The sequence below is a fragment of the Somniosus microcephalus genome, chromosome 28 (assembly GCF_052327205.1).
Source record: "Somniosus microcephalus isolate GS21.2 chromosome 28, FLI_Smic_1.0, whole genome shotgun sequence".
Classification (NCBI taxonomy): Eukaryota; Metazoa; Chordata; class Chondrichthyes; order Squaliformes; family Somniosidae; genus Somniosus; species Somniosus microcephalus.
Window position 1 is genome coordinate 31,202,421 of NC_141014.1, and position 18,285 is coordinate 31,220,705.

General features: G+C 49.3%; 2 protein-coding genes across 3 annotated transcripts in view; one reads left to right on the forward strand and one right to left on the reverse strand.

Annotated features, from left to right (window-relative positions):
* Positions 1-18,285, reverse strand: part of LOC147099502 (transportin-3-like) — a 111,439-nt gene that overhangs the window by 28,371 nt on the left and 64,783 nt on the right. The window contains exon 24 of one of the 2 annotated variants that reach the window (XM_085969694.1): positions 13,534-16,508. The exons of the other annotated variant lie outside the window; for it this stretch is intronic. The gene's annotated coding sequence lies outside the window, so the exon portion shown is untranslated. Of the gene's footprint in view, positions 1-13,533; positions 16,509-18,285 lie in introns of those variants that run through there. 2 annotated transcript variants of the gene reach the window in all.
* Positions 5,065-13,806, forward strand: LOC147099503 (ras-related and estrogen-regulated growth inhibitor-like). Its single transcript, XM_085969697.1, has 4 exons — positions 5,065-5,623; positions 9,268-9,324; positions 10,439-10,512; positions 11,319-13,806. The coding sequence occupies exons 1-4, from the start codon at positions 5,515-5,517 to the stop codon at positions 11,796-11,798; spliced, it is 720 nt and encodes a 239-aa protein (XP_085825823.1). The 5' UTR covers positions 5,065-5,514; the 3' UTR covers positions 11,799-13,806.

Below are 18,285 nucleotides of genomic sequence, written 5' to 3' on the forward strand. Positions count from 1 at the left end.
GTGGCAACAAGAGCAGGTCAAAGGCTGGGTGTTCTGCGGCAAGTGTCTCACCTCCTGACTCCCCAAAGCCTTTCCACCATCTACAAGGCACAAGTCAGGAGTGTGATGGAATACTCTCCACTTGCCTGGATGAGTGCAGCTCCAACAACACTGAAGAAGCTCGACACCATCCAGGACAAAGTAGCCCGCTTGATTGGCACCCCATCCACCACCTTAAACATTCACTCCCTCCACCACCGGCGTACCGTGGCTGCAGTGTGTACCATCTACAAGATGCACTGCAGCAACTTGCCAAGGCTTCTTCGGCAGCACCTCCCAAACCTGCGCCCTCTACCACCTAGAAGGACAAGGGCAGCAGGCGCATGGGAACACCACCACCTCCAAGTTCCCCTCCAAGTCACATGCCATCCTGACTTGGTAGTATTTTGCAGTTCCTTCATTGTCGCTGGGTCAAAATCCTGGAACTCCCTCCCTAACAGCACTGTGGGAGCACCTTCACCACATGGACTGCAGCGGCTCAAGAAGGCGGCTCACCACCACCTTCTCGACGGCAACTAGGGATGGGCAATAAATGCTGGCCTTGCCAGTGATGCCCACATCCCATGAATGATTTTTTTTAAATTGAAGGGCAGAACAAGATCGCGGCGCTCAATGGTCTACTCCTATTCCTATGTTCTCAAAAAAGTGTAACTATAACAGAGGATCCAAGACTTGCTCAGATCTGGTGACTCATACTTTCCCATTGTGAAAATTGAGCTAATCTTAGGGGATTTTCATCTGCCTCACAAGATTCTCCTAATAAGCTATTGGCAATGACCTGACCATGGGTAATGTGCCAAGCCTGTGTGATTTGAAAACTTATAGATCTAAGTATTCGTGAGTAACTTTGCTGATGGAAATAAATGCTCTGGACTTTGGACTCAAATAACATCTCAATGCTATCACTCAAGGTAAACTCCAGAGCATTTACCAGGAAATATGTTTATGCAGACTCAGACTTGCGGACTGCAGCGACTGTCATGTGACCGAACCTCCAGCATTGGCAACCACGCTCGGTGTTTAGTTTCTTTTCGGGGCAGTTCTCTGTGTTAAAGGTGCTATATAAATACAAAGCTTCGATGCTGGGGATGTTGGCCTGAGCGAGAACACTGACGTTGGTGCGCCTATCCTGCCAATGGATTTGCAGGATCTTGCAGAGGCAGCGTTGGTGGTACCTCTCCAGTGCTTTGAGGTGCCCATGGTCTATGTCTCTGAGGCATACAGCAGGGCGGGGATCACTGCTGCTCTGTAGACCATGAGCTTAGTGCCGGGTTTGAGGTCCTGGTCTTCAAACACTCTCTTTCTCAGGCTTTGACTGAATCGAAGCTTTGACCATGCTCGATCAGCTCCGATGGACGGGTCACATTGTCCGCATGCCCGAGACGAGTCTCCCAAAACAAGCGCTCTACTCAGAGCTCCGGCACGGCAAGAGAGCCCCAGGTGGGCAGAGGAAACGCTTCAAGGACACCCTCAAAGCCTCCTTGAAAAAGTGTAACATCCCCACCGACACCTGGGAATCCCTGGCCCAAGACCGCACAAAGTGGAGGAGAAGCATCCGGGGAAGGCAGCCGAACACCTCGAGTCCCTTCGCTGGGAGCAAGTGGAAGCCAAGTGCAAGGAGCGCACGTCAACCCAAGCACCCCACCCACCCGCCCCTTCAACCACCGTCTGCCCCACCTGTGACAGAGACTGTAGGTCCCACATTGGACTCATCAGTCACTTGAGAACTCATTTTTAGTGTGGAAGTAAGTCATCCTCGGTTCCGAGGGACTGCCTAAGAGAAGAAAAGAATATAAATGCAAGTTGTTGGTGGGTTAGCGAGGGGTTGGGGAATAATGTGTCACGATGACGTGTCAGACGACCAATGGCGGAAGCGTTTGGGGGGGGGGGGGGGGTGGATGGAGGTGGGAGGTCATGTGATGAAACCTCCCGGAGTGCGTCCAATCAGAGTTGGCCACCCTCGGCGCTGGATACCCTGCCCCCAGCCTGTCCTCTTGGCTGCTCTCTTCCTGACGTATATATTTTTTGCAGATCACACTGTGTCTGGAATGGGTGACTGGAGCCGGCTGAGACTGGTCTGAAAGAGAGCTGGATATTTTGGGTGGTCACAGATCATTGCGTCACTTCAAAGCACGCCTGACCCCATAAACCAAGAGAGTTCATTTGTCTTTATGATTGAAACAAAGGCCCTAGCAGTTGAGATGTTGTAGGCTTTAAATCTCTCCCGCTACCCCCAGCCCTTGCCCTGAAGATGCTGGCTCTCGCTAGGATGTGGTTACTCAAGTGTTGGGTGTGCTACCGTACGCAAGTGGCCATTCTTCACTGGTGACCTGAGGGAGCAAGTGTCAGCAGGGTACTTTTCAAAATTCATTCCTGGGATGTGGGCGTCGCTGGCAAGGCCAGCATTTATTGCCCATCCCTAGTCACCCTGACGAAGGTGGTGGCGAGGTGCCTTCTTGAACCGCTGCAGTCCGTGTGGTGAAGGCGCTCCCACTGTGCTGTTAGGGAGGGAGTTCCAGGATTTTGACCCAGCGACGATGATGGAACATAGGAACAGGACGACACGGGTAGACCATTCAGCCAGATACCTCGGAGGGTTGTGGGGCTGGAGGAGATTACAGAGATAGGGAGGGGGTGAAAACAAGGATGAGAATTTTTAAATGGAGGCGTTGCTTAGCTGGGAGCCAATGTAGGTCAGCGAGCACAGGGGTGAACGGGACTTGGTGTGAACTCCTCCCAGCTTCGGTTTTAGAATGCTACCCTCGGCTGAACTCTTGCGCGCTGCTGATTTCTGTGCTTGCCTGCTGCGCTGATTTTGTGAATAAATAGCTTTTTTTTCTGTGGGGTCAGTCTCCTTCCCTCAGACACTAATGAGGAATGTAACAGAATGTGAATAAGGAATGTCACAACTATTGCTTCTACCCGCGGTCACAAACTTCCCCTCCACGCAGCCCCTGGGTCCTAAAGCCAGTCCTGTATCATACCCCTGCCTCCCCAAACCTAAGCTGCTACCAATCATCAAATGATACAGCACAGCAGGGGCCATTCAGCCCATCGTGCCTGAGCCGGCTCTTTGAAAGAGCTATCCGATTAGTCCCGCTCCCCCCAGCTCTTTCCCACAGCCCTGAATTTGTTTTGCCTTTTTAAGTATACATTCAATTCACTTTTTGAAAGTTACTATTGAATCTGCTTCCGCCGCCTTTTCAGGCAGCGCGTTCCAGATCATAACAACTCGCTGCGTAAAAAAATGTCTCCTCATCTCCCCTCTGGTTCTTTTGCCAATTATCTCAACTCTGTGTCCTCTGGTTGCCGACCCTCCTGTCACTGGAAACAATGTCTCCTTATTTACTCGATCAAAACCCTTCGTAATTTTGAACACCTCTCTCAAATCTCCCCTTAACCTTCTCTGCTCTAAGGAGAACAATCAGGCAGATAAGGAGAACAATAAAGCTGGGCTGCTATTAATCATTCCTCTGTGCATTCTAGGCGGTCACTCTGGCTCTTAAATACTTCTGAGGGTCTCTATTCTTCAGACTCCTTAAGCCAATCTTTTCTCCACATGTCCATAATTTCTATAGTGTGTTTCACGGCCTCAGTGTCCCAAAGCGCTTCACAGCCAATGAGGTACTTTTTAAAGTGTAGTAACTGTTGTAATGTAGGAAACGCAGCAGCCAATTTGCGCACAGCAAGCTCCCACAAACAGCAAGGTGCCAATGGCCAGATAATCTTTTTTTAATGAGGTTGATTGAGGGATAAATATTGGCCCCAGGACACCAGGGATAACTCCCCTGCTATCCCTCGAAACAGTGGCCGCGGGATCTCTTAACGTCCACCTGAGAGGGCAGACGGGGCCTCGGTTTAACATCTCATCCGAAAGACGGCGCCTCCGACAGTGCAGCATTCCCTCAGCACCGCACTGGGAGTGTCAGCCTAGGTTATGGGCACAAGTCTCTGGAGTGGGGCTCGGAGCCACAACCCACTGATTCAGAAGAGAGAGCGTGCTGCCCACTGAGCCACGGCTGACACCTAAGCAAACTGGACTTCAGAGGCTCCATTCCACTTTCGGGTCCGGTATTTGCTCAGTCACTCTTTACTGCACTCATCAATAATCAGTGCATTTCGCTGCAGTGTCACGGAATACAAAAATACCATGGGGCCCATCTGTGTGTCAGTATCAGCTCTTGTACACGCCCAGTGCACACCAGGTAAAACAGAACTGTGTCTCAGCTCATGTGTCTCAGTGTCAGCGCCTTGTAGGTGCAGTGTAGAAACCAGCGCGTGCATCAGTGCAAGCTCTTACCCAATGCTTATAGTTGCACTGGTCCAGTTTTGGACTGGACGGTTCGAATTTTTGGGAATTGGCTTCCTGAGAATTATGTACAGGAAACTCTTTTTTATCCGGCACCGACGGGACCGGCGTGGTGCCGGTTGATCAAAAAGTCCGGATTACAGAGAGGTATACTTACCAAGGTACGAGAGCCCTGTACACGGCCACAGATCCAGGTGTCCCTGTTGCATAGCAACAGGTGCAGGAACCCCAGTTACACGGCCACAGATACAGGAATCCCGGTTACACGGCCACAGATCCAGGCGTCCCTGTTGCATAGCAACAGGTGCAGGAACCCCAGTTACACGGCCACAGATCCAGGAACCCCGGTTACACGGCCACAGGTGCAGGTGTCCCTGTTGCATGGCAACAGGTGCAGGAACCCCGGTTACACGGCCACTAATATGAAGTAAAACTTACCTGAACCTACTCCTGAATTTTGCCGGTTAAGAGAGATTTCCGGTTATTTAGGTGCCGGTAAAAAGAGTTTCCTGTAGCTAGAAACTGTTCTGAGCGAGCACCAAGTTCAGATTTTTTTTAAATCTACCCCATATATATCTTCAGGCATTAATAATTAAGGTTTTCGGTGAAAATGTTATCAGCAAATCAAACAAGCCAAGGTCCCACCCCCTAGCCTACCCATATTCTAAACCCATGTTCTGTTTTTTTGGACAGAGGCACTTTGGCTGGTATCATCTCCACTGAGCTCAGCACAGCAAGGATCAGGCGGGCAGTAGGACCCAAGCGAGCGTTCTCTGGAGGCTGAAATCAACAGACGTCAGAGTGGCAGTAGAGTGGAACTGATTGTAAGGTGTTTGGTCCAAAGTATTTAGCATCACATCCCCGGGAGAGAGGAGCAGCCGTGCTGGCACTCATTAAACACCCGCGATCAAAGAGACCGAGACTCGAAAACAGTGCGTCCAGCAACTGCTGTGCCCAAGCAGGCTGCTCCGAAAAGAAAACCTCTTACAGAACGTTGGAAATAAGATTTTTCCTACTTTTTAAGTTTCGTCAAATACAAGGCTGGAGGCTGGAATGCAAGGCAGATGGTGGACCCGGGTTCCTGTGGTAACAGGGTCGCTGCAGCGAGAGTCATGATGCCCCGTCTGGTTGAGAGCCTGGCTGGAATTTTGAGCTGAAACGACAACATGACATCCAATTTTCAGTTGCCCCGGCCTCTGAAGAGAACTCCGCACCTGGCTGGGTGCAGGACTGTGAGAGTGGCTATCCTGGGGCAAGGGGCTGTGGGGAAAACGGGTAAGATTTCATTCACCTGGAAAACATTTACTTTGTTATCTAATGTTATCTGGATCGTTGTAACTGTAGAGTTCCTGGTTATTCAGCAGGGTAAGGGTCACTCACTGAGTAACTGGACAGAGTTCCTGTTTATTCAGCAGGGTAAGGATTGCTCACCGTGTAACTGGACAGAGTTCCTGGTTATTCAGCAGGGTAAGGATCGCTCACCGTGTAACTGGACAGAGTTCCGGTTTATTTAGTAGGTTAAGGGTTACTCACTGTGTAACTGGACAGAGTTCCTGGTTATTCAGCAGGGTAAGGGTCACTCACCGTGTAACTGGACAGAGTTCCTGGTTATTCAGCAGGGTAAGGATCGCTCACCGTGTAACTGGACAGAGTTCCGGTTTATTTAGCAGGTTAAGGGTTACTCACTGTGTAACTGGACAGAGTTCCTGGTTATTCAGCAGGTTAAGGGTTACTCACTGTGTTACTGGACAGAGTTCCGGTTTATTTAGCAGGGTAAGAGTTACTCACTGTGTAACTGGACAGAATTCCTGGTTATTCTGCAGGGTAATAAGTATCAAATCATTCCCATCTAAAAAATTTTGGTAGCAATTCCTTGCTTCTCCCATCAGATAATTTATCGTATACTTCCAGTCCTTTTTATCCCTCTTTTCTGTCGGCCCAGTTCATTCCTCTGCAGAGAGGTTAGTTATTAAAGTTTTCAGTTAACTTGCAGCAGCAGCTAAGCAAACATCGGAACTACTGCTAAGCTCCCATGCCTGTCTACACCGCATCCTGCCTGTTGTCTGGCTTTTGGAAAAGGTGATTTATCTCCTTGTTCCTGGTTTCAGGTCTAAGTAGGGGGGGGGGAATGAAACCAGGTTGACGACCTGCTTCGAAGCTTTCATCTCATATTTCTTTTCAACAAAGCAGTGGGAATTGTGAGGAGAGCGTGTGTCCTTTTATTAGGGGGTGGGGAGCAGCAACCGATACCACAGGACCTGGCTGCTTCAAACTGTTCAACTTGCATTTATATAGCGCCTTTAATGTAGTGAAACGACCCTTGGCGCTTCACAGGAGCGGTCTCAAAAAGATTTGACACCAAACCAAATAAGGAGATATCAGGGCAGGTGACCAAAAGCTTGGTCAAGGAGCATAGGGTTTAAGGAGATTCTTAAAAAGGAGAGAGGCAGAGGTGTTCAGGGAGGGAATTCCAGAGTTTAGGGCCTAGGCAGGGTGAAAGTTCGGCCGCCAATGGTGGAGCGATTAAAACCGGGGATGCTCAAGAGGCCAGAATTGGAGGAGCGCAGAGATCTGGGAGAGTTGTAGGAGGTTAGAGAGATAGGGATATCGGGCGAGGCCATGGAGGGATTTGAACACAAGGATGAGAATTTTAAATTGAAATACATAAACACATTGCCTACAGGTTCAAACCCACACACTGGGCACACAAGAAAAGCCAAACATTGTAAACCGTTTACCATAGAGATCCAACAGGGATCCATTATAACTGTACGGTAAAGACACACGTAGGGTACGGTAGCGTAGTGGTCACCTGACTGGACTGGTGATCCAGAGTTCTGAGCTGAATACGCCAGAGAACGGGAGTTCAAACCACACCACAGCAATTGGAGAATTTGAATTCAGTTTAAAGGTGGAAATAAAAATCTGGTACCAGTAAAAGTGACGATGAGACTGTTGGGTTGTCGTAAAAACCCAAACGGTTCACTGATGTCCTTCAGGGAAGGAATCCTTCCCTGGTCTGGGCCAAGGTTCCCTTTCAGCTGGACCTCCCGCGTAGCCGGCTTTTCAGTAGGAAAATCCGCCTATTTTGAATGGGATGTGCACCCAAAATAAAGTGAACGGGAACATTAGCCTGGGCCTATATGTGACTCCAGTCCCACACCAACATGGTTAACTCTTAACCGCCCTCTGGAGTGGCCTAGCGAGCCACTCAGTGAGCACCACCTTCGCAGGGCAACTAGAGATGGGCAATAAACGCCAGCCTCGACAATTAAATATTTAAAAATTGTTTTTTCTTTTGAGTTTCCCTCAGCCGCTCAAGACAGTGCAGAGCGAGTCCCGATATAGGACGCAATAAGTTGTAGGTCCTCTCTCTAGTCTGTGCTGATCGTGTCAGGGACAGCGGTAAGGGGGGGGCGATCAGATCGGCCTCAGCAACTCCAGTTTAGGGTGGGGGGGGGGGGGGAAATCAGCCTGGACTCTGGTTGCCAATCCTGCTGGACACCAGGCCTGTGCACACTAGGTACAAACAGGATTCGGTTGGCTGCGATTACCCCGCTTCCCCCCTTGGTCAAATAGCCAAAGGACCCTGGCTGATTAGACTCACAGAGTGGTGTTAACTGTTCCAAGAGCTTTTTTCAAAACCCAGACAAAAATGTACAGGCGGCGAGACTGCACCTTCAATGTTTAATTGGCGGGCTGCTGGGGATTTAGAAATGTTTGTTGAAGCCGTGTCCATCTTCAAACTTCCATGATGATAACATGCAGCTGAAGAAAGGCTGAACAGGCTGGGGCTCTTTTCTCTAGAATAGGGAAGGCTGAGGGGGGGCCAGACAGAGGTCTTTAAAATTATGAGAGAGTTTAATAGACATAGAGATGTTTCCACCTGTGAGGGAATCCAAAACCATAAATATAAGATAGTCACTAATAAATCCAACAGGGAATTCAGAAGAAACTTCTTTGGCCGGGGAGTGGTGAGAATGTGGAACTCGCTGCCATACGGAGTGGTTGAGGTGAATAGTATAGATGCATTTAAGGGGAATCTAGATAAGTACATGAGGGAGAAAGGAATAGAAGGATATGCTAATAGGGCGAGATGAAGAGGAGTGGGTGGGAGGAGGCTCGTGTGGAGCATAAACACCCGCACAGACCAGTTGGGCCGAATGGCCTGTTTTTGTGTTGTAAAAATTCGATGTAATTCTATGAAGCATCAGACATCCATGCCTTTGTTACCTCTAGACTTGACTATTCCAACGCACTCCTGGCCGGCCTCCTGTGCTTGCTGACCTCCATTGGCTCCCGGTTAAGCAGCGCCTCGATTAAAAAATTCTCATCCTTGTATTCAAACCTCTCCATGGCCTCGCCCCTCCCTATCTCTGTAATCTCCTCCAGCCCCACAACTCCCCCGAATTCTCTGCGCTCCTCCAATTTTGCCCTTGAGCATCCCTAATTATAATCGCTCCACCATTGGCCGCCGTGCCTTCTGTTGTCTGGGCCCTAAGCTCTGGAATTCCCTCCCTAAACCTCTTCGCCTCGCTACCTCTCTCTCCTCCTTTAGGACGCTCCTTCAAACCTACCTCTTTGACCAAGCTTTTGGTCACCTGCCCTAATTTCTCCTTTTGTGGCTCGGTGTCAAATGTTTTCATCTTATAATACTCCGGTGCAGCGCCTTGGGACGTTTTACTACGTTAAAGGCGCTATATAAATACAAGTTGTTGTCACTTGCAGAAATGAAGAATGTAATAGGAGTAGGCCATTCAGCCCTTCAATCCTGTTCTGCCATTCAATAAGATCACAGCTGATTTTCTTGCTCAACTTTAAAGGATGCCCAGTATAGGGAGCGGCGGGTGCAGACAGGGCGAGGTCAGTCAGCACAGCCTCCGGCAGCACGTCTAACTCTCACTCCTTTCCTTTTGCAGCAATCACTGTACGCTTCATTACTAAGAGATTCATCGGAGAGTACGATCCAACTTTGGGTGAGTGTGCACACAATAGTTTCCGACAAAGACCCATCAGGCAGCACCGGGTGGGCATGTCGGCACCGTGTCTGGCGCCAAGGCGCGTCGTATTTATGGTGCCGCATTCATAGGTCAGCGCTGGCGTTTGTGCCTCTCTCTATCTGTTGGGATCTACAGCACCTATAACATCTAAAGAAAGACCTGCATTTCTATAGCGCCTTTCATGGCCACCGGATGTCTCAAAACGCTTTACAACCAATGAAGTACTTTTGGCGTGGAGTCACTGTTGTAATGTAGGAAACGTGGCAGCCAATTTGCGCACAGCAAGCTCCCACAACCAGCAATGTGATAACGACCAGATAATCTGTTTTTGTTATGTTGGTTGAGGGATAACTATTGGCCCAGGACACCGGGGAGAACTCCCCTGCTCTTCTTCGAAATCTAGCCTAATTGGACTTTCCGCATCACTCTGCAAGACTGCCACTAGCCAGAATAGCTCACCCGTAGGCACAGTCTGTCTATTGCTGTGAAACAGACCGATAACAGCCGGAATGTCTCACTCCCCTGTGCAGCCTGTTCCAGCGTGCGAGAGACAAGAGATTGACAGCTACAATATCTCACCGATATGATGAAACCTGATAAAAGCTTCACAGACAGGAGTGAAAAGTAACACAGCAGTCAGGAGATGCCTACAAACAATGGAGAGTATTCAGCAACCTCATCGCTGTGAGTCACAAGGCCTGGCTCGGACTCTGAGCAATGGCATATAAAGTTATACAGCTCGCCCTGCCCTCCCACCTCAGTATTTGGCTGTTTATCAGCTCTCCCGCACCACAACAACAACTTGCATTTATATAGCGCCTTTAACACAGTAAACACAGCTTCACAGGAGCGTTATCAAACAAAATTTGACACCGAGCCACATAAGGAGATATTAGGACAGGTGACCAAAAGCTTGGTCAAAGAGGTAGGTTTTAAGGAACATCTTAAAAAGGAGAGAGGGGTAGGGAGGGAATTCCAGAGCTTAGGGTCTAGCCAGCTGAAGGCACGACCGCCAATGGTGGAGCGATTAAAATCGGGATACCCAAAAGTTATTGTCTAACCTGTAATCAATGTTTCCTCTCGTTCACAGAAACAATATACAGACACGTGTCCTCGGTGGATGGTGAATGTGTGCAGTTTGAAGTTCTCGATACTGCAGGACAGGTAACGCAATCAGAGCATGTGAGGTCTTTATGAACACGTCACTTACTACAGAAACAGGAGTTAGAAGAGCAGTCACTGATTAGCAGGCAGAGAGATACTATATAAAAAAAACACTTGCCACTTATATCACGCCTTTCACAATCTCGGGACGTCCCAAAGTGCTTCACAGCCAACGAAGTACTTTTTTTGATGTGTAGTCACTGTTGTAATGTAGGAAACGCGGCGGCCAATTTGCGCACAGCAAGTTCCCACAAACAGCAATGCGATAAATGACTAGATAATCTACTACCCATACTCACCCCGTGCTACTGTCTTCTTCTTAGGCAGTCCCTCGGAACCGAGGATGACTTGCTTCCACATTAAAAATGAGTTCTCAGGTGACTGATGAGTCCAATGCGGGACCTACAGTCTCTGTCACAGGTGGGGCAGACGGTGGTTGAAGGGGCGGGTGGGTGGGGTGCTTGGGTTGACGTGCACTCCTTGCGCTGCCTGCGCTTGGCTTCCGCTTGCTCCCGGCGAAGAGACTTGAGGTGTTTGGCGCCTTCCCGGATGCTTCTCCTCCACTTTGTGCGGTCTTGGGCCAGGGATTCCCAGGTGTCGGTGGGGATGTTGCACTTTTTCAAGGAGGCTTTGAGGGTGTCCTTGAAGCATTTCCTCTGCCCACCTGGGGCTCTTGCCGTGCCGGAGCTCCGGGTAGAGCACTTGTTTTGGGAGTCTCGTCTCGGGCCTGCGGACGATGTGGCCCATCCACTGTATCTCTCTCAAAGTACACAAAATAGGAATAACTGGGTTTTTTTTTGCAAAAGGAAGAAGATGCGATGTTAATTGAAGAAAAGATCAAGTGGGCTGAGGGCTTCATCATTGCCTACTCCGTGACGGATCGGTGCAGCTTCGACGAGGTCCTCAGACTGCGCTTCTTGATCAGCCACGTCCACTCCGGCTTGAAGCGGGGTCACAGCGACGCGCCGCCCCCAGTGGTGATTGTGGCGAACAAGAAGGACCTCCAGTACGACCGGATGGTGACCACGGAGGAGGGCAACGGCATCGCCCGGGCGCTGAAGTGCCCTTTCTTCGAGATTTCGGCCAGGGACAGCTACGAGGAGACGGTGGGCGTGTTCAATTTGCTTTACCGGGAGATGGCAACCAGTGGGGCGCTGTCGACCTTCCGGCGGAAAGTCTCCTCTAAACTGATGGACAAGATACCCAGAATCCCCTCGACTGCCACCATGAGCTTGCCCACCCGGAGTTTCAGCTTGAGTTCCGTAAAGGATTTCTTAACCGATTAACTTCTTGCCATGTTGCATCTTGTGGGTCAACTATTGAGGGAAAAAAAATCTTGCCTTTGTATCGCACCTTTCCCGTGCTCCGGATGGCCCAAAGCGCTTCATAGCCAATGACGTACAATGCAGTGTAGTCACCGTTGTAATGTAGGAAAAGCTGCAGCCAATTTGCGCACAGCAAGATCCTCCGCACAGCAATAGGATAGTGAGCAGATAATGTTTTTTTTTTGCGATGCTGGTTGAGGGATAAACATTGGCCAGGCCACCGGAGTGAACTCCCCTGCTCTTCCTCAAAATAGTGCCACGGGGCTCCGTTACATCCACCCGAGAGGGCAACAACGGGACCTCGGTTTAACGTCTCAGTGGAAAGATGGATTGCTTTGCTGTCAGGCTGACTCAACGCTGCATTTGCTGGTGACCCTCATAACCGCGTTACAGGGTGAGCGATGCGGTTACGTTTGAAGTTTGGTGATGAACCCAGGAAGGACGGAGGGCTTTTTAATTAAAAATAAAGACAACACGGTAATGAGAGACCCTGCCCAAGTCTGTTGAACCACCTTAATATTCAGGAAATGATTAAAATATTTCTTTCCTCAAAATAGTGCCACGGGGCTCCATTACATCCACCCGTTGGATTCTGTTGAAGGCACCGGCTCCATAGATGGGGTAGAATTCCACGGGTGGTTGACACTATCTGGTAACTTGCCCAAGTGGAATATATTTATTCAGGATGTGGGCAACACATGCCAAGGCTGCATAGTGTCTCGTTTCCCCAAGACAACTGAATGGCATGCTAGTAAGAGGGCATTAGGAGTCTCACGCCACGCAGACCAGTGCCACACGCCGTGTGGCATGAGTGAACCAGTTGGGTTTTTATGCCAATCCGGCAGCTTTTCTTTTCCTGGGACTGGTCCACAAATTAGATCAATGTATTTTGGCAAGTGGTAGCAGAACCAGAAGAGGAGGAGGAATTGACCTCTCTCCATAACGGCAAAGTGAGAAGAGACCGCCTGCATAATCTGCTGCCGGGGAGGGTAAACGCCGACACGAAGTGGTTGGATTGAATGGCCTCTTTCCATGTAGTTTTACTGGAGTGAGTCAGAGAAACCATTACAACATACTTACCAATATAACCTGTACACACACATGTGGAAGGGGTATTGAGGGAGAACAGAGGGAACAGAAGCAGCCCATTAATGGGTACAGATTACCCACACACAGCCCATTAACAGATACAGAATTGCGCTCACACTGCCAGGATGAGGGCGGCCCTCAGCATTCCCTTTAAGCTGCGTGGTCACGTAGCACGCTGCAGCTCCAGCGCAGCCGGCTTTTAAGTTGGAAAAACCACGCAGGCGCGGTATTTTCAATGGGCTGCGCAGCCTCTTAAAGGGGTGGCGCAGCTCAAAAAAATTGAAGGGATCACTGGTGGCTATTGCCAGATTTAAAAAAACTTACCCACTAGAGCTGGGATGAAGAAGAAAGTAAAAGAAAGGGGCATAATCCCATTAAGGGATTAATAATTACTTCTAATTAATTACAAGTACGGATAATAACATGGGGAGAGGGAGGAAAGAGCAAAATTTAACAGATGAAAGTTACCCATACGTGACCCAATTATTAAGAGATATAAATTAGTTATCCAGTCACGGGGAGGAGGGGAACTCCCCTAAATGGCAAGAGAGAATAAACCTTTTTTGGTTTAAAAACAAAAGAAAAACACAGACGCACACACAGGCAGTGACATTTTTTCAAAATTTAATATCAAAAAGTTCTGTACACTGGCACACTCCACGTCTGTACCACTAAACACTGACAAAATGAATCACGTGAATCAGACAAGACACAAGTGTTTAAATTAACTCACGTATGAAAGGACTGCACAGTACAACAACGATGTCATTTTTTTTTTTTACACCTTTTTGCTTTTAAACTGCTGCAAAACTGAAAAAATAGAAGTTGTTCTGAATTTGTTTAAGCCAGTTATTAAAAAAAAACACCTCTTAAAACCCGTCACCAGCTTTGTGTTGCTCTTTCTCAGATTGGGTGCCATTTGCTGAGCCCGACATTGCATTCAACTGAGCACTGCCCAGTGTGGGCACCGTCTGCCATCTCTGTCTGCCTACACTCGCCCGCTTTTGTGACAGAATGAGAAGGTGCCATCGCGCTGAGGCACCTGAACAGTGGGCTCCCAGCCCAGCCTAGTTTCCCACCCCCTCCCCCCGTCTTCCTCCTAAACCAGCATTTGAGTTTACGGTGGATGCATCTTCAGGCCCACAATTCGGCCTCTGTCCATCAACTGTTTAATCTCGCTCAAGAGGAGGAGCACCATCGGCGTCCCGCGTTCCCTGTTGGTAATGGTCAGAGCCCGAGAGTCAGGGTCATGGTCATTCACTGCCACAGTAGCAAAGGACAGTACCGGTAGACTGCTGTGAAAGCCGTGCGACGCTGCAGTCGTAGTTGTTGCGTTGTTGATATAGAGTGCTGCCCGCGTGGATGCCAATGACCACAGCTCTACCCATTTGTTGCTGACTCGGGGGTGTGGGCCTTTTGGTCTTCCAACAGGGTTTGGAGACACGCGCTCTTCCTCCGGCTTTGGTGACGGGGTCTAAAATAAATTCAAGCCCAGGGCCTGCTGCATCCTTTACCCTGTCGAATGCCAGCACCGGGAGTATTGTGCAGGCACCACCAATGGCAAATCACCAAGGCACAGAGACAGAGAGTACAAGATGCAGCACTCCAAATAACGCAGCCTTCAATCGGCGTCAGAGCTATATAAAAAGATCCCTCCCAGTGCTCACCTGAAGGCAGCATTCAGTATAATCACTACCCTCGCCATTCGGGCTCCCCCGATACTGCTGGTCGCCACGGTTTATATTGTGGCTGATGCATCCACACACAAATTGCCCAAGTTAGTCAGAAACAGTCACCGGGGTAAAGAGGCGGTTTTGAGCTTCTTTTAAAAAAATAAATTTAAAGGCGCCTGCTTACATTGCGATCAGTGCCTGTTGCATGTTCCTTCCGCGTGACAGACAGTAACAGAATCTCCATGACAATTCTTAAATAATTACGTGCCTTCTTAATGCAGGAGAATAATGTCAGGGAGTGGGGGGGGGGGGGGGGGAAGAAAAAGAGGAGATGGGCAGCGTATTCAGTATGGATAATCACTAATCTACTTCGAGAGAGATATCTTTGTCATTGAATGCCCACCAGGTTGGGTCCCCTCTTGTATCCGAGCGATGGTTACAGTGAATCAGGGAGCAGCTCAGACAAAAGGAACAAACTTACAGCTCTCGGCGAGGACCCAGAGTGCTTCACACAATGGACTTCAAAAGTAATTCAATCACTTGTGTAGGCAAAGCAGTTAGCTTGCTCACAAAAGTCTCACAAATAGCAAATGAGATGAATAACCAGTTAGTTAATGTTTTTAGATGGTGCAGTTGGAGGGAGACAATCCTGATCTTTGAATGGGATATTTAACGCCCAACCTCAATTTGATGTCTCGCCTGAAAAACGGCACCTCCAACAGTACAGCACTCCCTCAGCACTGGACTCTCAGTCTAGATTATGCGTTCAAGTTCTGGAGACGGGCTTGAACGCACGACCTTCTGACTTAAGGAGGTGAGCGTGTGCTACCAACTGCGCCAAGCTGCCGATCTAGTTGCCCAAGCTGGGGAAAGTTAGTCGCGTGCATGTTTTGGAGCAGTAGTTGTTTAATCAGACTGCGCTTCTCCGGCTGAGCCCCAAACAGCAATCTCCTGCCTCCCCTATAGAAACCCCTAACATTGGTGCTGAGCCGCAAACATCAATCTCCTGCCTCCCCTATAGAAACCCCTAACATTGGTGCTGAGCCCCAAACATCAATCTCCTGCCTCCCCTATAGAAACCCCTAACATTGGTGCTGAGCCCCAAACATCAATCTCCTGCCTCCCCGATAGAAACCCCTAACATTGGTGCTGAGCCGCAAACATCAATCTCCTGCCTCCCCGATAGAAACCCCTAACATTGGTGCTGAGCCCCAAACATCAATCTCCTGCCTCCCCTATAGAAACCCCTAACATTGGTGCTGAGCCGCAAACATCAATCTCCTGCCTCCCCGATAGAAACCCCTAACATTGGTGCAAGACACCAAGCATGGGGGAGATTCAAGGTGGGGTAACAATCACTTCATCTTTTGCCAGCGGGGGGTGGGAAGACAGACAGTATTGACATTTAAAATACTTGCCCCTCCCTAACACTATCCTCCTCATGCAACTCGTCAGTGAATTTTATAATACAATCGCACCTCATTTCAACCCGATATAGTCCGGTGTTCATTTAATTGAATACTGTGCAGTTTAGACAGAAATAATCCCCTCTGCCCCGGTCATCTGTGGTGAACCCCAACACGACATCGAGCCAGAGTGTTGCCGTGTCCGGGTTTCAGTATTAAAACAAGGCGCGACTGCGCAAACAATTCCGTTTGATGAATTGATCCGGCTCGAGAAACATCCCCCCCGCCCTGCCCACCCTCTGCTGCCGAAGCCACGATGGCTGGATCAGATCTGCCCCCTTTTCCCACCCCTGTCTGGACAAGCCCTTGTGGAATCCAGCCTCTTAAGTAAGGTGGAAAACACACACTGTTCGTTCTCTCTCTCTCTTCTGTTTACTGAGCGGCGAGCAATTTATTCCTCGCTCTAACGATGTCGGTGTCCTGGAGAGGGACTGCGTACAAAACTAGGGAGAAAAAACACAAAATAAGTTAGCGGTTGGTGTATTTTCCTGCAATCTCCCAATCCTCCCCTCAAGACCCAGTTCTTTACTCCAAACCCAGCCAATTAAGATTCTCAACAGCTCAGTGTTCCGGCTGATGAGTAGCAATCTGCGTTGCATTTTTTTCCCCGACAGCAAATTCAAATCCCAATCTCTTCCAGTCACTTGACATCGATACAAGTCTTTGAGTCAACAATCACACCCCACCAGCAGCAGAAACAATCCCCTGGAACAGAAGTCTCCAAGCCTACATGTTGGTGGATTGCACAGATGCCTACCAGGGAGCCTCGGGGGCCACACAGAGTCTGAATCCCTGTTCCCATTCATTTGCAGATATCTCGCACGTTGCCGATACCAACAGGTCTTGACGTTTCGATTTAGGAATTATCCAGCAAGGAGTGCTTAAAAAAAAATACAACAGCCCTTTTCCAAACCTTCAAGGCCACAAAGTTCACACAGGACAAACAAACGGAGGTAAGCTCCGACAGGACTGAGCCGCCGGAGGACCCCACAGGTTGGACACCCCCTGCCCTAGAATGCAGACGCACCACAAAATGTGACCTGCCTGCTTCCATCCTTCATACGACGTCAGTCAGAGTCAGGCAGGACTGCGATTTAGATTGACGCAGAAATAAATCGCAATTACTTGGTGTCATTTTAGTAATTGAGAACACAAAGAGAATGCACTGGCTGGGATGTGAATAGAGGTCATCAGTAGGCGAGACAGGTGGGTTTGGGCCTGAATAGGTGCTTTTCAATAACTTTTTCTACTTCTTGAAGTGGAAGACATGTTTCTTTGTGTGGAGAATTAGAAGCAAAGGAAAGAGTTAATGGGATAGAGTTGAGGGACGGGCATTGTTCTTCTGTTCCTCGGTGCGCGTGGGCCAAGATGGCAATAGGATGTGCAAAGGCACCGTCAGAGCTTCCTTTTTCCACATCTGGAAGACGTAGGAGAGCCTGAAGGGTGTGTGGGGATCAGACAGCAGCTTACTAATGATGTACTAGCTGCTGATGAGGTGTATGTATGCACAGCACGGAGCATAGGGCTGTTCAGCCTCATTAATCAGAAACAGAACAGGTGTCCGGAGGGAAATCACTGTGGTGGGATGGGTGGGAGGAACAGAGTGTGTGTTATCCACAGCTCCCTCGACGGCTTCGGCTGGTAAAGGCAGTGTACAATTCAGCCGTAACAAGCAGATTCGATACTGTGCTCAGTAGTTAAGTTGATCTCAACCCTGGTTCCATGCCAGTCGGTGGGGCTAAAACTGCAATCCTGGGTTAGGGATTGGGGGGGTGGGGGGAGAAAATCAGCCAGTGCTCCTGCTCGCTGCTGGAAAGTGTGCGGGCATCAGGTGAGAAGAGGTTCAGGGTGGGCTGTGATCAATGTCCCCTCTAAGCTACGCAGCCGCGCAGTAATGGGAAAGGCCCCGTGCAGGCCACTCGCCGGCTTTTCCATCGTACCGCGCACGCGCAGAAATTTAAATGGACAGCGCAGTAAAAGAAACAGGCCGTGCAGAACAAGGCACAGCTTACAGAGAACATTGGCTGTGATACCTCCACAGTCGAACAGCTTTGCCAAATCTTAACTGTGCTGATAAAAGAAGTATGGCCACGTGGGAAAAGTACCAGGTTCTCATCAAACAAAGGAGACGAGGGGAGAAAGTTAACACACTTCAAAGACCCTTCACATTCTGGGGAAAAGGCCACACCTCGGCTTCCTATTGGTTTGAGCGAGAACGCA